At 37.1% G+C, this 24,388-nt stretch overlaps 1 protein-coding gene across 4 annotated transcripts in view; it reads right to left on the bottom strand.

Annotated features, from left to right (window-relative positions):
- Positions 1-24,388, bottom strand: part of ACBD6 (acyl-CoA binding domain containing 6) — a 205,514-nt gene that overhangs the window by 120,704 nt on the left and 60,422 nt on the right. For all 4 annotated transcript variants that reach the window (XM_070768533.1, XM_070768535.1, XM_070768532.1 and 1 more), the window contains exons 4-5: positions 18,376-18,458; positions 2,879-2,984 (exon numbers count right to left, since the gene is read on the bottom strand). In XM_070768533.1, coding sequence (XP_070624634.1) covers positions 2,879-2,984; positions 18,376-18,458 — 189 coding nt within the window. The remainder of the gene's footprint in view (positions 1-2,878; positions 2,985-18,375; positions 18,459-24,388) is intronic.

The raw sequence follows: 24,388 nt of genomic DNA on the forward strand, positions 1-24,388 counted from the left end.
GCTATGGTTTCTGCAGTAGTCATGTACAGATGTGAGAGTTGGACCACAGAGAAGGCTGAGCACCGAAGAACTGATGCTGTCAAACTGTGGTGCTGGAGAAGATTCTTGAAAGTCCCTTGGACTGCAAGATCAAACCAGTCAATCCTAAAGGAAATCAACCCTGAGTAGTTATTGGAAGGACTGATGCTGAAGCTGAAGCCCCAATACTCTGGCTACCTGATGCTAAGAGTCAACTCATTAGAAAAGACCCTGATGCTGGGAAAGATTGAAGGCAGGAGAAGGGGGCAAGAGAGGATGAGATGGTTGAATGGCATCATTGACTCGATGGACATGAGTTTGAGGAAACTCATGGGATAGTGAAAGACAGGGGAGCCTGGAGTGCTGCAGTCCATGGAGCCACAAAGAGTTGGACACAACTGAGTGACTGAACAACAACAAAAAAGAAAATGAGCTATCAAACCATCAAAAGATATGTAGGAAACTCAAATTATTACTAAGTGAAAGAACCCAATCTGAAAAGACTATATATCGTATGATTCCAACTATATGGCATTTTGGAAAAGGCAAAACTATGGAGACAAGAAAAAGATCAGTGGTTGCCAGGGGAGCAGGAGGTACAAATAGGCAAGACGGAGTATTTCTAGGGTCATGAAAGTACTCTTATATACTGTAATGATGAATATGTCATTATACATCTGTCCAGATACACAGGATGTAAAGCACCAGGAGTGAGCCCTAAAGTGAATTATGGACTTTGGGTGATTACGATATATTAATGTTCATCCTAGGTTTAAAAAAAATGTACCATATATACCTTCCTCTCAAGTTTATTATAAAACTTAAAACTGCTCTGCTCTTAAAAAAAAAAAAAAATTAAGTCTTAGAAAAAAGAATTAAGTGATTTCTTCATTATATCATCATCCTTCATTCATATTATTCACTGAGGACAATTAAGACATTTATTGATGTCTTGGTGTATGTGTTTCAGGTACTGTTTAAGTCCTTTATGTACATTAACTCCTTTAATACGACATTTCTGACACAGGTACTATTCTCAGTTTACACATTAGGAAACTGAGACAGAATAAACTTGACAAAGGTCATCTACCTAGGAAGTGACAGTACTAGCCCTTGAACCCAGGTAGTCCAGCTTGTCACCGTTACACTATACTGCTTCTGCTTATTCATTCATTCTATCATTCATTAATTCACAGTTCATCAAATCTTTATTGAGCATGTGGGATATGTCAAGAGCTCTGACAGAAACATTTTCAACAAGGAAGTTCTGAAAACATTTACCTTTCCCAGGAAACTACCTAAGGAAATGCTCCTTCAAAACCAGGAAATGAATAAAGGAGGAAGCTACAGGAGGAGACACTCCAACAAAACAATAAAAGGTGAAGACCTACGATCCAGAAAACAGAAAAATCCAGAAGAAAGGGGAAGAGAATTCCAAGGACAGTGGTAAAATGTAATGCTAGAATGACATCTGTGCGAGAGGCTAAGCGAGCAACCAGTCCAGACTAGAGATGAAAAAGGAGGAAGGAAGGTTCCGGAGGGATATTCCTAAAGGGAAAAAAAAGGAAAAACACGGGATTGACTGCATGAGAAGACCTCTATTGGGCAAATTGAGGGAAGAGTTAATAGGAACATAGAAGACCAAGAAAAGTATAAAAGCAAATAAAGAGGCCACTATTAACTTTAAGAAAAACAAAATGCTGTACCATGGAATGTAGATTGCATTATTCATGATTACATAATTTACTCTTTCACTTTTTACCTTTGCCTTGCTTCCCTGTAATCAGAGCAGACTTCCTATTGTACTGACCTGGGTCTTGGCCTTGTGACTTGTTTTAGACAAAGGAAAACAGGGAAATGTGATGCACACTAGTCAAGGAAAGCTTTAAATGTGTTTGTGGGATCTGGTTCTGTCTGCCCCACCCAGGGTCTATCCGCTGGGATGAGATCTCAAATGAGAACAGGTGAAATCAAGATGAACTGAGCACAAACCGGGCTAGTAGAACCCAGCAGAGTCTCAACTGGTTCCAAGCCTTTTGAAACATGAACAATAACTAAATGTTGTTAGCTACTGAAATTTTTCTTTTTTTTGCTATAGCAAAAGTTGACTAATACATATAGTACAGCCCAAAGCTCAGCAAACAATATTTACATAGTCATAATAACATAGTTACATTATAACCGTATTATAATTGACTATATTACATAATTATACATAATTTGTAACAATAATAAAAACATTGATACAATAGCGATTCAAGAAGAAAACTGAAACTAATAGCTGTGATAATAACTTGTTAAGAGAGTGGGGAGAGAGAGATGGGACCAGTATCGCTGGTCCTCCTTTACTGTAGAGTTACAGTCTTACATTTTCAGTTCCAGATGTCTTTTAAAACATATTACAGGAAAGATGTTGCCTAAAAGTGAGATAATATTAAAGGCTAACCTGTACAGAGAGCTCTCATTTAATACAGAAGTCAATTATCTACTCTACCCATTATCTATGATCACTGCATGTCTTCTTCCTAACACTTGCCACCTTTGATTGAAGATGGTCATTGAAATCATCTTTACTGCATTATCACAGAATGAGAAAAATGATTCAAAAAAAGAAAAATGATTCAAAGTGATTACCAAGTTTTGCTCCTTTTTTTTTTAACAACTATAATTCAGGGACAGTTTAAGCTCAATATGTGAACAGTTTTATTCACAAAACAAATCAATAAGTAATATATTTTACAAAATAGTATAGGACCCCTTTAAATAGTGGACCTGCATTGATATAACTGGATTGACCAAGATTTTGACAGTTTTCTAGAAATATAGTTACTGGGCAAAGGACAATATACTTGTTTCCTACCTCTTCATCTTTCATATTCACATCCATGTTTTTTGTTTTGATGACTTTGGTTATATGGTCAATGTTGTTTTCCCTGCAGTAATCAAATATGTCTTTGTCTTCTTCCCTAATTGGAGTTAAAAAAAAAGTTTTTGTCTTAATAGGTAACACAGAAAAGTTACATATTTTTAATACAATCTGTTTGCTGTAAACATTAATGGAATCTGTTTTTATAAAGAATTTTCCATGAACAATAGTGGATTTTCAGTAATACAATACATCCAATCTCTGAAAAGACTAAGGTTCTTAGCAACTATAATTATAGAGAAAAGCTTCATCTGCTTTAACAAGTTACACTAGTACACTAATAAAACATCTTGAGTAGATTTTCTCAATGCTCTTTTTCTCCCCAGTTGCTTTTACACACTGACAGGAACATACATCCTCTGACTCAGAATGTTCAATTGTAGCACTGCAGTGAGAAGGTCATTTTCCATTGCCAGCATAGAGGCAGCAAAGGATCGGAACAAACTTACTACTTCTATTAGAGAAAAACAGAATAAGTTGGTTGCTATCCAAGTTTCTAAAAATTATACACAAATACACACACAACACACACACATACATGCACACCAAAGTAGTTTTCTTAAGGGAAAGATAATTACAGCATCATAAAATTCAGAAATCCCTCATGAGATAATACAAATAAAGACTGGGAAGCATACTATACACCCAGTGCTACTCTAAGTATGTCAGTGTACTAATTCACTTACTCTTATCCGACAGCTTCACTTCACAGATAAAGACAGAGGTATGGAGACATTATATGATCTGTCAAATAGCATCACATTTATCAAAGGTAGAATAAGAGCTAGAACTCACTCAGATCAACTGATTTTGTAGACAGTCCATTTTTCTACTTTTCTATTATATCAAGCCACATCTTGAACCAGTAAGCTGTAATCTATTGCAGAACCTAAAGCAGAAGTTCTGACGTAAGGTCTATGAGTCCTCTAAAACAGTATACAGAATTATGTGTGCAAATGCATAATACATTTTAATGAATGTGTTGGCAGGGAGCAGGGGGAACAGGCGGATGGGTAGTTTCAATGAGGTCCTCAAAGGATCGGTAATTTGGAATATTAATAATGAAACTGTCCGACATGTGGGCTTAATTTTCCAAACAGGCATAAAAGAATGCAATTTGAGTTCCCAAAATTATAACTAGTATTTTTGATAAATGTAAGGCCATAGCTTCCATTTATCAGAAATTAAAGCATCTGACCATATAAAAAGTTACTTCCCAGTCAGTGGTAATGAACTCATACCACAGTCCTGTGGCATTTACCATCTAAGGTTTCCTTATGCAGTTGATGTATTTAGTTGAGAACCTACTACATGCAAGGCACTGGGCAAGATTCTGTTTATAACAGATAACAAGGGTAAGCAAGGAACTCTGTGCTCAGTACATGTGCAGTATAGCTGAAATGATTAAAATCTATACAGTTTAAAACTGTATTTGTTTTCATTTATTTATCCGGCTGCGCTGGGTCTTGGTTGCAGTACATGTGATCTCTGATCTTTAGCTGTGGCATGCAGGATCTTCTGGTTGCAGAAAGCGAACTCTTCGCTGCAGCATGTGGGATCTAGTTTCCCCACCAGGGACGGAACCTGCGCCCCCTGCATTGGGAGTACGGAGTCTTGGCTGCTGGACCACCAGAGAAGCTCCCCAAATCTATACACTATTAACATAATGTGAAGCTGGATCTTTGAAAAGGCAGATCAGAATACAGTGGAGAAACAGTCCACCTCAAGCTAGAGAAAATGAGCTAAAAGAAAAAAATCATGCTTTAAAAAAAAAAAAGTATCATCTCTGGAAAATGTTCATTTGCAGAAGAGAAAATGCTTTTCCAGATCATTTACTCTGGGCGGGGTGGCGGGGGATAGAGAAGTCTGAGACCAAAACCCCTAAAAGGGTAAGTCTGATTTTTTAAAATTAAGGCTTCATATAATACTATTTTAGCTATATTTTACTATCACAAAAAATACTTTCTATGAAAAAAGTGCATTCAGCATTCTGACCTGGGGATACGAGGGGCCTAGTTTCCTTTGGTACAGTAACAGAGACCCCTCTAATTCAATAGGCAGCAACTTCAACTGTGAGATAAAGTACTGTGCTATTTTAAGTCATAATAAAAAATACACTTCTCACCAACTGTTTTGAATAGAAAATAATGAGGAGTTGGTGGTGGGGCACAGGAAGGAAAGTATGGAGGATCCTTGGGATATAGGTTACCCTTACCCAATAATACTGGAGGGTTATTCAGAAATGGGAGGACCTTCTGGGTGGCCCTTCTTCCTTAATCCTAAATAGGCATGTACACCTATGCCATAAGCAGTAAGAAAGTAAATAAAATACCAACTTATTTAACATGTTTCTATTGCTTAATATATTCTCAGTGTTTCTTAATATGTATCCTTTATATCAATTATTTTGTTTTGACATGTGAATTCTTTGGAGGTCAGGGCATTTTTTTCATCTGTATACCTGCTTATCAACTGTAGTTTATCATTACTAAGTATGTTAGGTACATAGAAGTATTTATAAAATACTTCAGGGTAGAGTACACAATGTAAATTAAATATAAAATGGGAATGTCAATAAAATCACCATGAATGTGTTACAAAGCTGAGTGACTAATAATTTAAAAAATTAAGTGATACTCTTGGGCTTAGTTTTTAAATAGAGTTATCTAACACCAAGTCATGCATGTTTTGACTAGCCTGCCAGCAACCAAGCTGTCTTTATACAATGTCACCACCTAGCGGTCAAAACGGAGAAACATTAGAAGCAACATCTTTGTGTATCTGTATCTTGCCCCCAACAAGATTATGTACAGTATACAAATCTAATTTTTTTTCCCTCTGTATTTCCCAGTTAATGCAGTCTTCCACAGGAAATTTTTCTCTGTACTTACATTAAATGACATGTGCAAACCAAATATGCTGCTAAGTCGCTTCAGTCGTGTCTGACTCTGTGTGACCCCATAGATGGCAGCCTACCAGGCTCCCCTGTCCCTGGGATTCTCCAGGCAAGAGCACTGGAGTGGGTTGCCATTTCCTTTTCCAATGCATGAAAGTGAAAAGTGAAAGTGAAGTCGCTTAGTCACGTCTGACTCTTAGCGACCCCACGGACTGCAGCCTACCAGGCTCCTCCGTCCATGGGATTTTCCAGGCAAGAGTACAGGAGTGGGGTGCCATCGCCTTTTCCAAATATAGCGGAGCCTTAAAAAATGTTAGTGCCCTTCTACATCTTCTCACTTTATCTTCTCTTTTGATGCTTACCAGTTATCTTTCTCCTTTTCTCTGCTGAATGTGATAAAATTATCATATCCATCCTCTACAGATGAGTATGAGTTATTTCATGAATAACCCCAAGAATGTCCCACATTATCCATAGCACAAGACAGCAAGACTCTCTTGAGATTACTCCAAATTTCCTAAAATTGACAGGAAATACATTTATCTGAATGAAAACACATACACACATGCTTTCTTTGACATTCTTTTGAAATGTAAGGGCACATACTCATGGATGAGAGGGATGATGTTTAAGTACGGTTGTCCTTCATCAGTCACAGGAAGATGCGATTCTTGCTCACACCTAAAAATGCTATCTCCACCACAGTCTTTCTACAAAGACTGCATTTTCCTATCAAAAGACTATTTTAGATAGTTAGGTTTCATGGCCAGCCATCTAAAGTCTATTTACTTTTCACTGACCTTATAGAATTAAAAAACACACTTATGGGATAAACTCAGATATCTAACTATTTAATAGACACATTCAGTAAATATTTCAACTTATTGTATTTATCAAGCAACTGGCAATCAGACGTTAAAACAGTATTCCAATGATAATTAAAATTTATTGAATGAATGAAAACACAAAGAGGACCTTACACATATACTTTAAAATCAAGATAAGAATTTTATTTTTAAGTAAACTTTCTATTTTAAGACAACTGAAGATTCACATGTAGCTGTAAGAAATAAAACAGAGAGCTGGTACTGTTTTCCCAATTTTCCTCAACGGTAGCATAAGGATGGTGCTGACAAACCTATTCGCAGTGCAGGAATAGAGATGCAGACTTAGAGAATGGACATGTGGAAACGGAGGCAAGGAGAGCGTCAGCACTGACACATACACACGGTCAGGTATAAAACAGCAGTGGGAAGCTGCTGTGTGGCACAGGGAGCTCAGCCTGGTGCTCTGTGATGACCTGAGGGGAAGGCAGGCGGGAAGGAGGCTCAAGAGAGAGGGATGTATGTATACTTATAGTTGATTCACGCTGCTGTACAGCAGAAACCAACACAACATTGTAAAGCAATTATATTCCAATTAAAATACATTTAAAAAATGGATTGTTGTTATAGTATTTAGATTCTGTTGGATACATGTAAATGAATATTTATTTTACAAAATGTCAGAAATTATGCCCTTTGCAATTATTTAAACTTTTAAATAAAAATTTTAGATTTTGGGACTTGCCTGGTGGTATAGCGGTGAAGAATCCGCCAGCCAATGTGGGGGACACGGGTTCAATCCTTGGTCTGGGAACTAAGATCCCACATGCCACAGGGCAATACGTTTGTGTGCCACAACTACTGAACCCTCAAGCCACAATCGCTGAAGCCCACACACCCTAGAGCCCAGGCTCCTCAACAAGAGAAGCTACCACCATGAGATAAGCCTGCACGCCGCAAACAGGCAGCAGACCCACTCGCTGCAACTAGAGAAAGCCCACATGCAGCAATGAAGACCTAGCACAGCTAAAAAAAATTATTAAAAACATTTTAGGAGGTATCATAAAAATATAAAAGGGAACAGTCTTCCAAAATTCTTGTAGGAACTGTGTCAGCAGAGGTTTTTCAAATATCATTGCTCCAACCCAATATTCTATAAAGTAGAGGCCCAAAGCAAGGAATGGGCCACTCAACTGAAGATGAGCAAAGAAGGCATCACAGAAGAGCTGACATTACAACCTGGGCTTGAAGAGTATACTGACAAACCAGCTAAGTGACTAAAGGATCTTGAAGACCAGAATAAAAGGAAAAGAAAGAAAGCGAAGTCGCTCAGTCATGTCCGACTCTTTGTGACCCCATGGACTGTACCTGTCAGGCTCCTCTGCCCATGGGGTTTTCCAGGCAAGAATACTGGAGTGGGTTGCCATTTCCTTCTCCAGGGAATCTTCCCGATACAGGGATCAAACCTGGGTCTCCTGCATTGCACCAAGTAAGAACTTTCACCAGGTAACAACTATTTTCTGACTGGGTTACATACGCAGTGCATTTAGTTCTAGGACCAGAAAATTGTTAAAAGCCTCAAATAAAAAGTTCTATTTACTATCTTACATATTTCGATAAGAGTCCCTTCAAATGAAACCACTTACATTTTTAACATATTTTTCTCATATTTTTTTCAAGCAAACAATAACAAAGAAGAGATCAATGTCCCAGGTACTTCTTATAGATAACTTGTTATACTGGAAAGGTTATTTAGGCATAAATTATATTTAAAAAAAAAAAACAACTAGTTACTAAAAATGCATTTTCACCTGTTAAAACCTGCTTAACTCTAAAAAGTTGATTGAAAATTTCTGATACTTTAAGTGTCCATAAGAAAAATGTAGTTCAGTTCTGATCAATTCCTCTAAAACCAGTGCCCACATCAGAAAAATCTATAGAATCTCTTGGCTATAGAGATGAGTTACATTCTCAACCATTAAGGTAAGTCTAAAATCAATAAAAACAATTAATCTAAGGGAAACATCATCATCAGTATATTGATAAATGAAAGACTACAGTCTCTAATTATACCAGTGAAGCACATTTTTAAAAACACTAAATGGAAAAGAAATTTAATTAAAAAATGTAAACTGAAGATACTCACTATATTAATATAATAACAACTATCAAATTCAATTTCAGTAATTGGAGATTACAATGATTCTTCAAACATCTCAGAAGCTATACAGTGTAGCACTTAAGAGCAGAATTACTAACCCTGTGACCTTGGGCAAGTAACCTAACCTCTTTGAGCCTCAGTTTCCTCATCTGTAAAACAGGGATATTTACAATACCTACGTCTCATAGGATCATTCTGAAGATTAAGTGGAATAATATATATATATAACACATGCAGTATGGTTACTAACATATAATAAGTGATCAATATATGTTAGCTGACATTAATACTAGCTTAAGATTTTAGCATATGTTGTAAAGTGGAATCATTTTTCATACTTTTATATAATACTCTCAATCAATTCACCCAACAAATATTAATTGAAGCTTCAAGGAAATAAAATAGGCCAATTGGTTGGAGCAAAGTGAACAACTGGGAAGGGGAAAATTGGCATTAGATGAGATGGTGAGGGGCCCTGCAAGATAGGTTAAGGATTTTAAAATTCTATCCTAAGTGTTATGGGAAATCATTAAAGGGTTTTATGCAGGAAAGGGATTGGAGACTTGATTTATAAATTTGGAGGAGACAGCAAGGGAAGCGAGGAATCCAGTTTGCAAATCATTCTGCAGTGTCCTGGCCAAGAGATGTAGAATAGTGATGTTAATGCAAAAGGTGTGATAGTGGCGATAACGAGAGGCAGATGAATTTGAATTATTTTGAATATGAAGAAACAGAATTTCTGATGTGTTAGAAGATGAGAAAGAGGGTACACCAATGTCTAGGCCTAGGAATGGCATACTTTACATGATACACTGTTAAAAATATTTATCTAATGAATATATAAAATTTTGTATTAGATAAAAATTAAAAAGTAGAACCGTGTAAATCATGTAATAATGTCTTTTTTATACAGAATTCAAACTTCAATAAACACCAGCATTTATTAATATATACAATGCAATTAGCAAAGTCTTCATAAATTGCAAAGCAATGAAATGAACCAAAATTGCTTGCTTTCAGCATTGAGAGAACAGCTGATAACAATTCAATGAGAAGATGACTGTCTATCACACAAAACTGACATCTTTGCTAACACTTTTAAGATATCTTTCTTTAATATATCTGTAAAGCATTTAACAGAAGAAAACATTTATTTATATTATCTATAATACATATGACTTTTATTATAATAGACATAGTACATCCATAACTAATGTGTCTTTATACTTGTGAGTGTGCGCGCGTGCGCGCGCGCACACACACACACACACATACACACACTAAACTTTGTAAGACTTAAGACTAAGTGCCTAGCATTTCAAAGGTACTACATATGGATAAGGATATAAGAAAGAGAGGAGGAAAAGATTAGAAGAAGGAAGAGACAGAAAAAGAACAAAGTGGGGGAAAGGATGAGGGGGAAGGAAAAAGAAAGAAAAGAGGTGGAGAGGAAGAGAAGATGATGGTTTTACTGATGAATGACCTCTTGTTCAGAAAGGGCTGTTGATCTGCAAACAGGTGGACTTGCCTATATGCTTGGTTGGCATCATGACACTGAGCACACAGGAGCTAAATAAAGCACTAAGAAAAGGGTGAATATGAGAGCCAGGAGACTCTTACAACAGTTACTGTTTATGTCAAGACCTGCTCGTCCCAAGGGACCCATTTTCACATAATCTATAATTATCTCTTCGCTTTAATCGCCTTGTCATTCCTGAGGCTCTCATGGGCACTGGAAGAGGAAAAGCTCATTAACTAAACCTTTTCTCCTCTCTCCAGCCACCCATGGCTTTTAATTGCTTGGTGTGTTATTATCTAGGAGTGCAACTGGGATCATTTTCATAAGAAAGGGAGGTAGAGAGGAGGAAGGGAGCCATGAGTCCCTGAGGTATGCACCACAGACAAACCTTTGCTTTCTCAATTATTTATGCCAGCTGAGGTTTTACAGGCTGAATAAATCCATAACTCAAGTTCATTCTGAGCAATCACATTCTCAAGGGAGAGTTGCCCACTTGCCTATACACACTTGTGTAGTCCTCAAAGAATAAGCAGAATGTAACAAGACATATGTCATTCAATTTATCACCTATCACCAAAGTGTTAACACAATGTTGATCCTAGGCAACACAGTGAAATAGGGAAGAGTTTCACTAACTATCAGGAGAATCTTTTTGGTGCTAACAGTAGTGATATCCGTGGGACAGTATTATCCCAGAGTGACGTAGCCTACTGAAAGCATAAAAATTCAAATACTCAACTTTTTAAGTACAAAATATGTGTAATGCATACTCTGGATGCTTCAGAGTCTTAAACAGATTTGTTAAAAGCTGATAACAATGTGAAGCTTTGAATAAATAACTACATGGAATTTCATACTATTTGGTTTTATAAATCACTTATAATAAAACCATATATGCTGTAGCTTTTTCTCCAATCACATCTCTTTCAGGAAAATTTTAGAGTACAATTTATGTATAAGTGACTGGCTTTTAGTTTTATTCCAGTTCATATTTTCACCAGAAACAAAATTAAAGCATAAAATTAGCACCTTTATTCTAGTTTAAAATATATATATATATATATATATACACACACACTTACAGTCTACCACTTTAGAATCAGGTCTAGAGAGCAACTAATGAAAAAATATTTCTAAAATATTTTCAGAATCTATTATAGTTTAAAATTTTTAACTTTATAAGTCAATGATGAAAGCATCTCTTTAGAATTCTACAGGCTTTTGTGTCTGACCACCGCAGTGACCTCTGGTATTTTCTGCCAAAACAGTTCATTTGTCTCACAGAACAACTAATCAATTCCAGAGCCCATCAATCATTTCAGTTGTATACTGGTCTGGTCTTGCTTAGAGAAGGTCCAGATGGCTGCCTGTGTAAGTGGGATTAATAAAATTCTGACAGATTACGTAGCATCAAACTACAGAATATAACAAGGAAGATCAAATCGTATTGCAGGGTGGGTTGGCTATTGTACACGTTTCATTTGTTGTATTTTTAAATCATGCCCTAATTTCTCACTTTATGTGCCAACTTCTAGGTAGAACCCTCTCAGTTATACAAGTCACTGAAAGTGTTTACTTGTTAGTGAGTCAGTATATGCATTGCAGAAGCATCTGACTCTTTGCAAAGCCTTATACTTATTAACCAGAGCTTTTTCTGCCAGTCTGCAGTTTAAATGAAACGCAACTGATCTCAAGACTAGAGCAACCGTGAGTCACAAGACCTGTTACTCTCTCGTTTCTATTGTTCCAAACACAGATCTCTCCCTTCCTGGTTTGTCATTTTCTTCTGCAAAAGCAAACGACCTGTACCTAACTCCACAGTTAGGTCCTGACGTGTGTTTTTGGCTCCTGCCATCAGTCCTGTGCCCTGGGTCTCTCCTGTGGGGACACTATGTTCATAACAATATTAATAAAACTAATAGTTACAAAGTAACCTATTTTGTGCCACGTGCTATTCTAGGACGCCCTGTATAAATATTCATATAATCCACAAAAATGCCATATGAGAAAGGTAGTATAATCATCCCCATTTTAGAGATAAATAACTTGTCCAAGGTCACAGAGCTAAAAAGAGATGGAACCAGCATTTGAATTCCAGCAATTTGGTTCCATAACTTTTTGTACTTAATTAGCCTCACCCTATATCCCCTCCAGTATACCACAGAACAATGAACTAGCTTCAGAATGAGAAACTGGTTTCAGGGCTGTGGAATATTAACACAGAGATCTGTACCTATGACATTATATTGTCATTTTCTGTGACAGAGTGGAAATAAAGGTCAGAACCAAAACAGGCAGGGAGCAAGCGCAGAACTGGCCCCAGTGGCCCTTGGCTCAGAAACATTTACAATAAAACTAAAATGGGCCCTTAACTTATCACCTACAATGCATTTTTGTCAGGAAACTGCCACAACATTGGAGACCAAGCCTTAGTAAATGGATTAATTAGGTAATGGTTTTCCTAATCTTCAAAAATGTGGGGAAAAATTAGAAGTTTATATATTAAAGTACTCAAAAACACATTCAAAATACATTTTAATGTTCCTTTAAAAAACCAATGGTCCAAAAAAAAAAAACAAAACCAATGGTCCAAAAAAAAAAAACAAAACCAATGGTCCAAAAAAAAAAAACAAAACCAATGGTCCAAAAGAAAAAAACAAAACCAATGGTCCAAAAGAAAAAAACAACGCTTCTACAGAAGAAAGCTTCTCCTTTCATGCAAGATTATCATTTGATGTTTCTAAAACTATAAAAGGACTCCTCCTGTCACTTTTACCTCAGTTGAACATAATTCTGCCAAGAAACCAATTAATCTCAATTAAAGAACAATTTTCTCTTGGAAAAATAAAACACCAGATAATAAATTTCACCAAAGTACAAGCAAAATTTGACTCTATAAACTTCAACAAGTAGCCTGTTTTTATTGTTGCAACTGCATTGTTTTTAATTTAGAGGCTAGTTACTTTTCAATATTGTGGTTTTTGCCATACATTGACACGAATCTGCCATGAGTATACATGTGTTCCCCATCCTGAACCCCCTCCTACTTGCCTCCCCATCCGATCCCTCAGGGTTGTCCCAGTGCACTGGCTTTGAGTGCCCTGTTTCATGTATCGAACTTGGACTGGTGATCTATTTCACATATGGTAATATACATGTTTCAATGCTATTCTCTCAAATCATCCCACCCTTGCCTTCTCCCACAGAGTCCAAAAGTCTGTTCTTTATATCTGTGTCTCTTTTGCTGTCTCGCATATAGGATCATCGTTACCATCTTTCAAAATCCATATATATGTGTTAATATACTGTATTGGTGTTTTTCTTTCTGACTTACTTCACTCTGTATAACAGGCTCCAGTTTCATTCACCTCGTTAGAACTGATTCAAATGTGTTCTTTTTAATAGCTGAGTAATATTCCATTGTGTATATGTACCACAGCTTTCTTATCCATTTGTCTGCTGATGGACATCTAGGTTGCTTCCATGGCCTGGCTATTATAAACAGTGCTGCAATGAACACTGTGGTACACATGTCTCTTTCAATTCTTGTTTCCTTGATGTGTATGCCTAGCAGTGGGATTGCTGGGTCATATGGCAGTTCTGTTTCCAGTTTTTTAAGGAATCTCCACACTGCTCTCCATAGAGGCTGTGACTAGTTTGCATTCCCACCAACAGTGTAAGACAAAGTTGTCATAAAAAAAGAAAACTACAGGTCATTATCACTGGTGAACACAGATGCAAAAATCCTCAACAAAATTCTAGCAAACAGAATCCAACAACATATTAAAAAGATCATACATCATGACCAAGTGGGCTTTATCCCAGGGATGCAAGGATTCTTCAATATTCGCAAATCAATGTGATAGACCACATTAACAAATTGAAAGATAAAAACTATATGATTATCTCAATGGATGCAGAGAAAGCCTTTGACAAAATTCAACATCCATTTATGATAAAAAACCCTCCAAAAATCAGGCATAGAAGGAACATACCTCAACATAATAAAAGCCATATATGATAAACCCACAGCAAACATTATCCTCAGTGGTGAAAAATTGAAAGCATATCCCCTAAAGTCAGGAATAAGACGAGGATGCCCACTCTCACCATTACTATTCAACATAGTTTTGGAAGTTTTAGCCACAGCAATCAGAGAAGAAAAAGAAAGAAAAGGAATCCAGATTGGAAAAGAAGAAGTAAAACCCTCACTGTTTGCAGATGACATGATCCTCTACATAGAAAATCCTGAAGACGCTACCAGAAAATTACTAGAGCTAATCAATGAATATAGTAAAGTTACCGGATATAAAATTAATACACAGAAATCCCTTGCATTCCTATACGCTAACAATGAGAAAACAGAAAATCAAGGAAGCAATTCCATTCACCATTGTGATGAAAAGAATAAAACACTTAGGAATAAGTCTACCTAAAGAAACAAAAGACCTACATATAGAAAACTACAAAACACTGACGAAGGAAATCAAAGAAATTCTTATACTGAACAAACAATAGGGACTACTCTAGTCCTTTAATGGAGTAACCCAATGTTTTAGTATATAGTAGTTTTTATCATAATCTACTTTGTTATACTGGAATTCTGTTACATTATAGGATAAATTCTCTAAAATCAGAATATGACTAGTTTCTGTGATTTCTGATCTGCTGTAGTAGTAACAAAATTACTGTTTATAATTAAAAGGAAGGCTTTCGATGGCTCTCTCACACTCATATTCCTTACTGTTTCGTATCTTAACAATATGTTCCAGAATACAAAGATTTAAATCCTATCATAAAAAGACTAATACTTAGATAACAATGAAATAAGGCCAGACTAAAACTTTTGCCAGTAACAGAGGTTCATATTTCACTCAAATAATCAGTAAGGTTTATTAAACATACTCACATGTAGATGCCAAAAATACCAAAAACAACTATTCAAAAATGAAGAAGTAGCACAAACACCCACAATGTTTTGTCTCATTTATACTCATATAATAGATGTGTGCTGAGTTGAATTAAAATTTCTACTTTTTGAAAATAAAGCTACATTATTTTATCTCTGCTTCTCATGATCAAAATTCTAAATACTGACTTAAATCTAAGAGTCACTTCTGTAGGAATTAGGTAGAGGATAGGCAGGTAGGTTAACTTTTCCAGTTCAGTTTAACTCTATCTTAGGAATATGGCACCCCACTCCAGTACTCTTGCCTAGAAAATCCCATGGACGGAGGAGCCTGGTAGGCTGTAATCCATGGGGTTGCGAAGAGTCGGGACACGACTGAACAACTTCACTTTCACTTTTCACTTTCATGCATCGGAGAAGGAAATGGCAACCCACTCCAGTGTTCCTGCCTGGAGAATCCCAGGGACAGGGGAGTCTGGTGGGCTACCCGTCTATGGGGTTGCACAGAGTTGGACATGACTGAAGCGACTTAGCAGCAGCAGCAGCAGCAGCAGCAGGAATATTCTAATTACCCATATATCTACTCTCACATCAATGGGAGTACATTTGATTGCTTTCTGTTCTGCAGAGCTACTGTGATCAGTCATGTCACTAGATATTATGAAAGAAACTGTATTCAATGTGTCATTTTGAAAAATACTAGAGTCTGGGAGCCCTTAAGGAAGTCAGTACACAAAATAAAAATCACTATTTACAGATAAGTGATTGATATTATTAGAAAGTTAAATATAGTGATTAAAAAAAAAGTTTAGAAACGATATCCATTTTATTATCTGACTAGGAAAGTGGCCTGTACATTTCTTTAGAAGAAGAGGTGAGGATGGGCATGTCACAGGAAACCAAACCAGCAGCTCTGCGCTTTAGGATGGGTGCGAGTACAGTCACCAGACTCTCAGCTCTGCGGGGGAAGTAGCTGTGGATATCTCCCAAGCTCTGGACACTTTTACTCTGTACCTACTAAGTTCTTGGAACTTCCCCAGTTACTGAGAATACCCAGATGGATAAAAGACTATGTGTGCTCTCCAAAGACTAAAAGTCCAGCAGAAAGGATAAATTTTTTAAAAGTACAATCCAATGCAGCATAATGTCATAAATGTTACAACAAAGGCGTGAACAAAAGACTATGCTCACACAGAGAAAGAATGACTAACCATCCCTCCTAGAAAAATGACTCTTCAGGATTTACTGACTTAATTTGAACATTTAATAAACTTTGATTAGTAGGGTTAAGGTTATAATATGCCATTTTTTTAGAAGCTCTAAGTACAGAATATACACATTAAGAACCCCCAAAACATGTTCTGAATCTATAAGGGTTAAGGGAAAGAAGGCGTTAAACTCTGAAAATGTTTTCTTCAACTGTGCTTCTTCAAAGTTGTAGGGGCTTCTCAGTGTCCTCAGAGTACCTCAAAGGAATCATGGTGGCAAATATACTCCAGGTCAGTAACGTTCTTAAAAGGTTATCTTTATCCCCCTCAAATCTCCATCAGGCTTCCACTATCTCATCCCAAATAAACATTTAGTCTAAGTAAAAACAACGTGCTTGCTATGCAAATACAGTCAAGACAGGACCCCTAGTTTTGAATCTGGTCATTAACCAGAACTATGAGCATTTAAAGTTTTTGATTCATAGGGGTATCAATAGCTTTCCTTCTATCTGGGAATTCTTATCGTTACTTCTTTATGTGGTGAATAATGTCAACAGCTCTTTTGAAAGAGTGAAGCATAAAATTTTGGTACAATTTCCTCTTCATTCTCTAAAGATAGATATTTCCCTTCAATTTAGGCAAACTCAATTTCCACGTGAAAATTACAGCTCATTTATTTCATGTTAATAAGTAGGAAAAGTAAAGTTCAGATAATGCAGAAAGGGTAAGAGCATCAGAAGTTCCAATTTTGTGTTTTTGCTTATAAAGCAGCAATCTTAGAAGGATATGTCACCTGCTTTAAGGCAGGACCAAATCCTTTTCCTGATTTAAACAGTGTTTAAAGAAAATGATTGTTCAAGAAATTTCCTACATAATATATAAAATTTGAAACCTTTGTTAAATAATACAAAATGGCCTTTAAAAATGTTTAAATCTTGGTAAAAAATACACAGCATAAATGTATCATCTTTACCGTCTCTAAGTGTTCAGCTTAGTAGTGTTAAGCGTATTGACATGGTTGTGCAACCAGTGTCCAGAGGTTTATCTTGTAAAACTAAAACTCTACACCCATTTAATAAACAACTCCACATTTTTGACACCCTCCAGCTCCTGACAACCATGATTCTATGAATTTGACCACTCTTGACACCTCATATAGTGGAATCATACAGTATTCATCCTTTTGTGACTGGCTTATTTCACTCAGCACAGTGACCTCAAGGTTCATCCACGTTCTAGCATGTGTCAGATTTTCCTTCCTTTTTAAGGCTGAATCATATTGCATTATCTGTAATACCACATTTTGTGTATCCATTCATCATCAATGGATAATTAGGTGCCTTCTTCCTTTTGCTATTGTGAACAGTGCTGCTATGAACATGGGTATGCAAATGTATCTTTGAAATTCAGTTTTCAATTCTTGTGGCTACAGAACCAGAAATAATTGCTGGATCATATGGTAATTCTTTGTTTAATTTTCTGAGGAGCCTCCCTACTGGTCTCCACAGTGTGCCATTTTACACTCCAAAATGATTTTTAACTTAAAACTAGAGTAAATAAACTACAAAAATTAAAGCATTCAAAAGAAATAATGATATTTTGAGGAAAACTAATATGAACAACAACCAAAATCCATAGCTTTAGATTTGAGACACAAAACCTTGCCCTATGAGCTACTTCTGTGGGAGAAAGGTTATTGTTTGACACTGATTCAGACACAGATTTTTTAAAAGACACACATAAAAATTTACTTCCTGCCATTTATTATCCTTCTAGAGATAACACCAAATCAGTTTCATGTTAAGAAAAAGTTCTTCAAATGAAAGTTTTAAGGATTAAATGAACACACACACATATATGCACATACACATATATGTACATACTCCTGTTATTAAAGACAAGAAGAGAATTTACCTGATGATTTCTTCATGATACAGAGAACTAACAACTGGCCCACCAAAACCCGTATTTGCTTCTTTTCCTTTCTTCTCTGGTGACTGTAGCGGAGAGAAGGGGAGAGAGGTAGAAAAAAGACACATGAATTAAAGCAGTGTGCATTTACAGCAGTTACAAAATAATACTCTGCTAAGGAACACTAAGTATTTGATGATCCACCATTTGTCCAAGTCCCTAAAGGACAATTTTAGGGTGGCATCACAAGGCAAGAGGACACTCAGGTCATCACACCAGCAGAACGAATACCCTCTAGCAAGCTAAGGTTATTCCACTGCTGCCTTCTGGAGCCACCTAAAAGCCATTCCCCTAGCTGATTATGTTAGCTATTTCCACTATAAAAAAACACAGGCATTCAGTGTGGAAAAATGAAAACAAATATGGAATATAAATACCAGACCTGAATGTGATCGGGAAAATCATATCTAAATTAACAAAATGAAAGTTCCCAAATAAGAAACTAAGCTGGAATAAAAGTTAAAATTTAACCATGAAAAATAAAGAAAATATTTTTAGGTGGCAAGAAAGGAGAGCAGAAAGGAGGTTGAGATCTTAAAAAAAAAAAAGTAAATGTATGGAAACACTTTCCAAAATCAAGTTTTAGTAGGCTCTGTTCCTCTGTGTTCTCAAAAAGCAGAAAGTTAAGATAAACTTAAAAATAAGATTCTTCCAAAACATGTATAAAGAAAGCTGAGTGCAGAGGAATTGATGCTTTTGAACTGTGGTGTTGGAGAAGACTCTTAAGAGTCCCTTGGACTGCAAGGAGACCCAACCTGTCCATCCTAAAGGAGACCAGTTCTGGGTGTTCATTGGAAGGACTGATGCTGAAGCTGAAACGCCAATATTTTGGCCACCTGATGTGGAGAGCTGACTCATTTGAAAAGACCCTAATGCTGGGAAAGATTGAGGGCAGGAGGAGAAGGGGACGACAGAGGATGAGATGGCTGGATAGCATCACTGACTCGATGGACATGATTTGGATGGACTCCGGGAGTTGGTGATGGACAGGGAGGCCTGGCGTGCTGCGGTTCATGGGGTGGCAAAGAGTCGGACAAGACTGAGCGACTGAACTGAACTGAAAACATGTATGTGGAAGCAATGAACTTGGATGTTGTAATATTATTGTCTGAAAGATCAAACTACAACCTGTTCAAAAGCCCATATCTCTTGCAATACTTACAGGTTTTAGGCAGGACACCTAACAAAAATTAAAACTCTGAACAAACGTATCATCTTAGAGTTAAAATTAAATACTTTTATTATCTGACTATAAAAATAGTTTCGCCTCTGAAAAATATAGACAGTTACCTTATACATGTCCTCCCCACCCCCCCGCCCCGCCCTTACTTTAAAGAAGGGGTTTTGCTTTATTGCGTTACTTTTTTATGTGTTTGTTTCTTTTGGTCTGTGAATCACAGCACTGAGAAAAAGATCCTGGAAGCAGTGTATTCTGTCAGTTCCTAACATCATTAGGGGAACTAAAGTTTTAAGAAATGATGGAAATTGTGGAGATGAAAGTGTCAGTTATCAACTTAGGACAGAAACAAAAGTATAGTATCATGAACAACAACTACCTTCATGATTAAATAATAAAGTATATAAAGTATAATAGCCTGATGCAGGCAAAAAAAAAAGAAGCACAAAGCAAATTCTAGTTCCCTCTCTTCTCTAAGGATCATTTTTGGAGAATAAATGCTGCAAAGAATTTTCAGGATAGAGAATGTTTTCCCTTATACTAAAACAGTATAATCCAAAGGGAGAATTTATTTAATCCAATTACATTCTAAATACATACTCTATTAGAAGAATGAAGTTGAAACATAAACTTAGATGCTTGCTAAATGAATAACAAAATTGGAAATGAGAAAATTGGATACCAAAGGAAAAAGAGACAGAATTACGTATAGAGTGTAATTTAACATGTCTCTTCTGTAAAAGACACTGTTCAGTTCAGTCTCTCAGTCGTGACTCTTTGTGACCCCATGAACCGCAGCACGCCAGGCCTCCCTGTCCATCACCAACTCCCGGAGTTCACCCAAACCCATGTCCATTGAGTTGGTGATGCCATCAACCATCTCATCCTCTGTCGTCCCCTTCTCCTCCTGCCCTCAATCTTTCCCAGCATCAGGGTCTTTTCAAATGAGTCAGCTCTTCACATCAGGTGGCCAAAATATTGGAGTTTCAGCTTCAACATCAGTCCTTCCAATGAACAGCCAGGACTGATCTCCTTTAGGATGGACTGGTTGGATCTCCTTGCAGTCCAAGGGACTCAAAAGAGTCTTCTCCAACACCACAATTCAAAAGCATCAATTCTTCAGCATTCAGCTTTCTTCACAGTCCAACTCTCACATCCATACATGACCACTGGAAAAACCATAGCCTTGACTAGACAGACCTTTGTTGACAAAGGAATGTCTCTGCTTTTTAATATGCTGTCTAGGTTGGTCATAACTTTCCTTCCAAGGAGTAATTGTCTTTTAATTTCATGGCTGCAATCACCATCTGTAGTGATTCTGGAGGCCAGAAAAATAAGGTCAGCCACTGTTTCCCCATCTATTTGCCATGAAGTGATGGGACTGGATGCCATGATCTTAATTTTCTGAATGTAGAGCTTTAAGCCAACTTTTTCACTCTCCACTTTCACTTTCATCAAGAGGCTCTTTAGTTCTTCACTTTCTGCCATAAGGATGTGTCATCTGCATATCTGAGGTTATTGATATTTCTCCTGGCAATCTTGATTCCAGCTTGTTCTCATGATGTACTCTGCATATAAGTTAAATAAGCAGGGTGACAATATACAGCCTTGATGTACTCCTTTTCCTATTTGGAACCAGTCTGTTGTTCCATGTCCAGTTCTAACTGTTGCTTCCTGACCTGCATACAGATTTCTCAAGAGGCAGGTCAGGTGGTCTGGTATTCCCATCTCTTTCATGATCTTATATACAGAATACCTTAAACATACTCCCTCCCCCAAAAAACCTGTTAGATGTAATGAATGAATCCAGAAAAGCTGCAGGGTACAAACTAAACACACCAAAATCGTGTCATATCTGAGTGAGACAAAAAATTGAAAAGTTTTCTAATATTAAAAAGTGATGAGTGCTATAGAAAAAAAAATTAGTTTGGGGAAGATAGTTAGAATTTTAAATAAGATGGTCTGGGAAGGTCTCACTGAGAAGGTCATTTCAATAAAGACATAAAGGAAGTAAACAAGTGAGTCCTGCAGTTATCTAGCAGAAACTGTTGCAGGAATAGGGAACAGCTATTGCAAAGCCCCTGTGGTGAAGGTATGCTTAAAATGTTAGAGAACTTAGGTGTTTATGTCCTTTGCTGCTGCTGCTAAGTCTCTTCAGTCGTGTCCAACTCTGTGCGACCCCATAGACGGCAGCCCACCAGGCTCCCCTGTCCTTGGGATTCTCCAGGCAAGAACACTGGAGTGGGTTGCCATTTCCTTCTCCAATGCATGAAAGTGAAAAGTGAAAGTGAAGTCGCTCAGTCGTGTCTGACTCTTAGCGACCCCATGGACTGCAGCCTACCAGGCTCCTCCGTCCATGGGATTTTCCAGGCAAGAGTACTGGAGTGGGGTGCCATTGCCTTCTCCGTATGTCCTTTGCTAGAGGTAATTAATGTATTTTAGGGGCAAGACTAGAAGCAAAAACACACAGTTGTTCACAGTACAATCACAGTTTTTATCTGTGTCATTCACTGAAACTCTTAATGCAGGCAAATTAGAATAGATACCCATGGTTTGCTTGGCAATTATTTGCTGTGAAAATACATACTAGTAATTAGGGATTATATAGTATTGGAAAAGGATCAGTATATTTCTTTTTTTTTTAATTTTATTTTTAAACTTTACATAATTGTATTAGTATATTTCTTTTTTACATAGTTAATAGCCTTTACTTTTTAGAATAGTTTTAGGTTTAAAAAAAATAAGCAGCAGGTACAGAGAGTTCCCATATACCTCTCTCCCCAACTTTCCCCTATTATTAACATCTTACATTAGTGTAGTACATTTGTTATGAAAGATGGGTCAATTTTAATACATTGTTATCAGTTAAAATAAAAAAATAAGTTAAATAAAAAGTTAAAATAATAAGGGGCTTCCCCTTGTGCTCTTCTGGTAAAGAATTCGCCTGCAGTGTGGGAGACCTAGGTTTGATCCCTCGGTTGGGAAGATTCCCTGGAGGAGGAAATGACAACCCACTCCAGTATTCTGGCCTGGAGAATTCCATGGACTGTAGAGTCCATGGGGTCACAAAGAGTTGGACACAACTGAACGACTTTCACTTCATTAGTTAAAATCCATAGTTTACATTAGAGCTCACTTACTGTTGTATATGGGTCTGACAAATGTATAATGACATGCATCTACATTACAATATCACTCAGAATAGTTTCATTGCCATAAAATTCCTATGCTCCAGTTATTCATCCCTCTCTCCCTCTGAAGCCTTGGCAGTTACTGATCTTTTTACTGTCCTCATAGTTTTACCTTTTCTAGAACATCATATCATTGCAATCACATAGTATGTAATCTTTTCTTTCACCTGGCAATATGCATCTTAAGTTCTTTCATGTCTTTTCATGGTTTGATAGCCCATTTTTTCAAACAACAATTCTAGTTTTTGAAAAACATAAAAACAAGTTACCCTTTTAACCATTTTTATGTATAAAGTTCAACAGTGTTAACTATATTCTCCTCTGTGTGAAAACACAAGATTTTTCTCCAATCTTCACCATAAGAATGTGGTGGGCCCTGGGGGTCAAAAACCCGTGAACACTGGAGCGGGGCGGGCTAGCACCTCCTAAGCCTGAGGCCCTGGAAGTTTTTAGCTTTTGAGCTTGTCCACACTCAGCCTACAACAATTCATCAATCACCATTTAAGGGTTCATACCAATTTATGGTTCAAACAGCTTTTGTTCCTAACAAGCAGGTCGTGTGTGATTCTATGTATTCACCTGTCAACATTTGGGGAGTGGAACTTTGCTCTGTGAGCTCAAATCTCAGATGAATCTAAGAAAGTCTATGATTTGCAGTTTGGTCATATTTTTGTTGTTGTTGAAGACAGGAGAGATGATTTCCAAGCTCTTCAAATGTCAGAGCTGAAACTCAAAGTTCAATTATCTTCTGAAGAAATTTTAAAATGAAAAAATGTTTCTATCTGATATGCTTTTCCTTTTGCCTGTGGAAGTTCCTTTATTTTAGTGCATGTCAATCAGCAATGAATTATCTCTGCTTTTATTTGTCTCAAAAGTCTTTATTTTTTCTTCTTTTTTGTATTGACATGAGATTCACGTAACATAAAGTAAGCCATTTAAAAATATACAATTGAGGACTTTCCTGGTGGTACAGTGGATAAGAATCCAGCTGCCAATGCAGGGGACACGGGTTCGATCCCTGGTCCAGGAAGATTCCACATGCCACAGGAGAGCTAAACCCATGCATCACAGCTACTGAGCCTGTGTGCCTAACTACTGAAGCCCATGTGCCTAGAGCCTGTGCTCAGCACTAGAGAGCAACGAGAAGCCACCACAATGTGAAGTCCACGCACTGCAACTCAGAGTAGCCCCTACTTGCTGCACCTAGAGAAAGCCCACACAAACAACAAGGGCCCAGTGTGGCCAAAAATAAATGCAATCTTTAAAATATATACAATTTTGTGGCATTTAGTATAATGCATTCACCATGTTGTGCAACATCACCTCTATTTAGTTTCAAAACATTTCCAGTTGAGCCTATTAGGCAATCACTTTCATTCATCTTCCTCCGAACCCTGGCAACCACCAATCAGCTTCATTGACCCACTCTGGATACTTCATGTAAATGGAATCACACAATATGTGATCTTTTGTGCCTGGCTTCTTTAATTCAGCATAATGTTTTTGTTTTTTTTTATTTTTAAACTTTACAAATTGTATTAGTTTTGCCAAATATCAAAATGAATCCACCACAGGTATACATGTGTTC

Source organism: Bos indicus, chromosome 16 (assembly GCF_029378745.1).
Source record: "Bos indicus isolate NIAB-ARS_2022 breed Sahiwal x Tharparkar chromosome 16, NIAB-ARS_B.indTharparkar_mat_pri_1.0, whole genome shotgun sequence".
NCBI lineage: Eukaryota > Metazoa > Chordata > Mammalia > Artiodactyla > Bovidae > Bos > Bos indicus.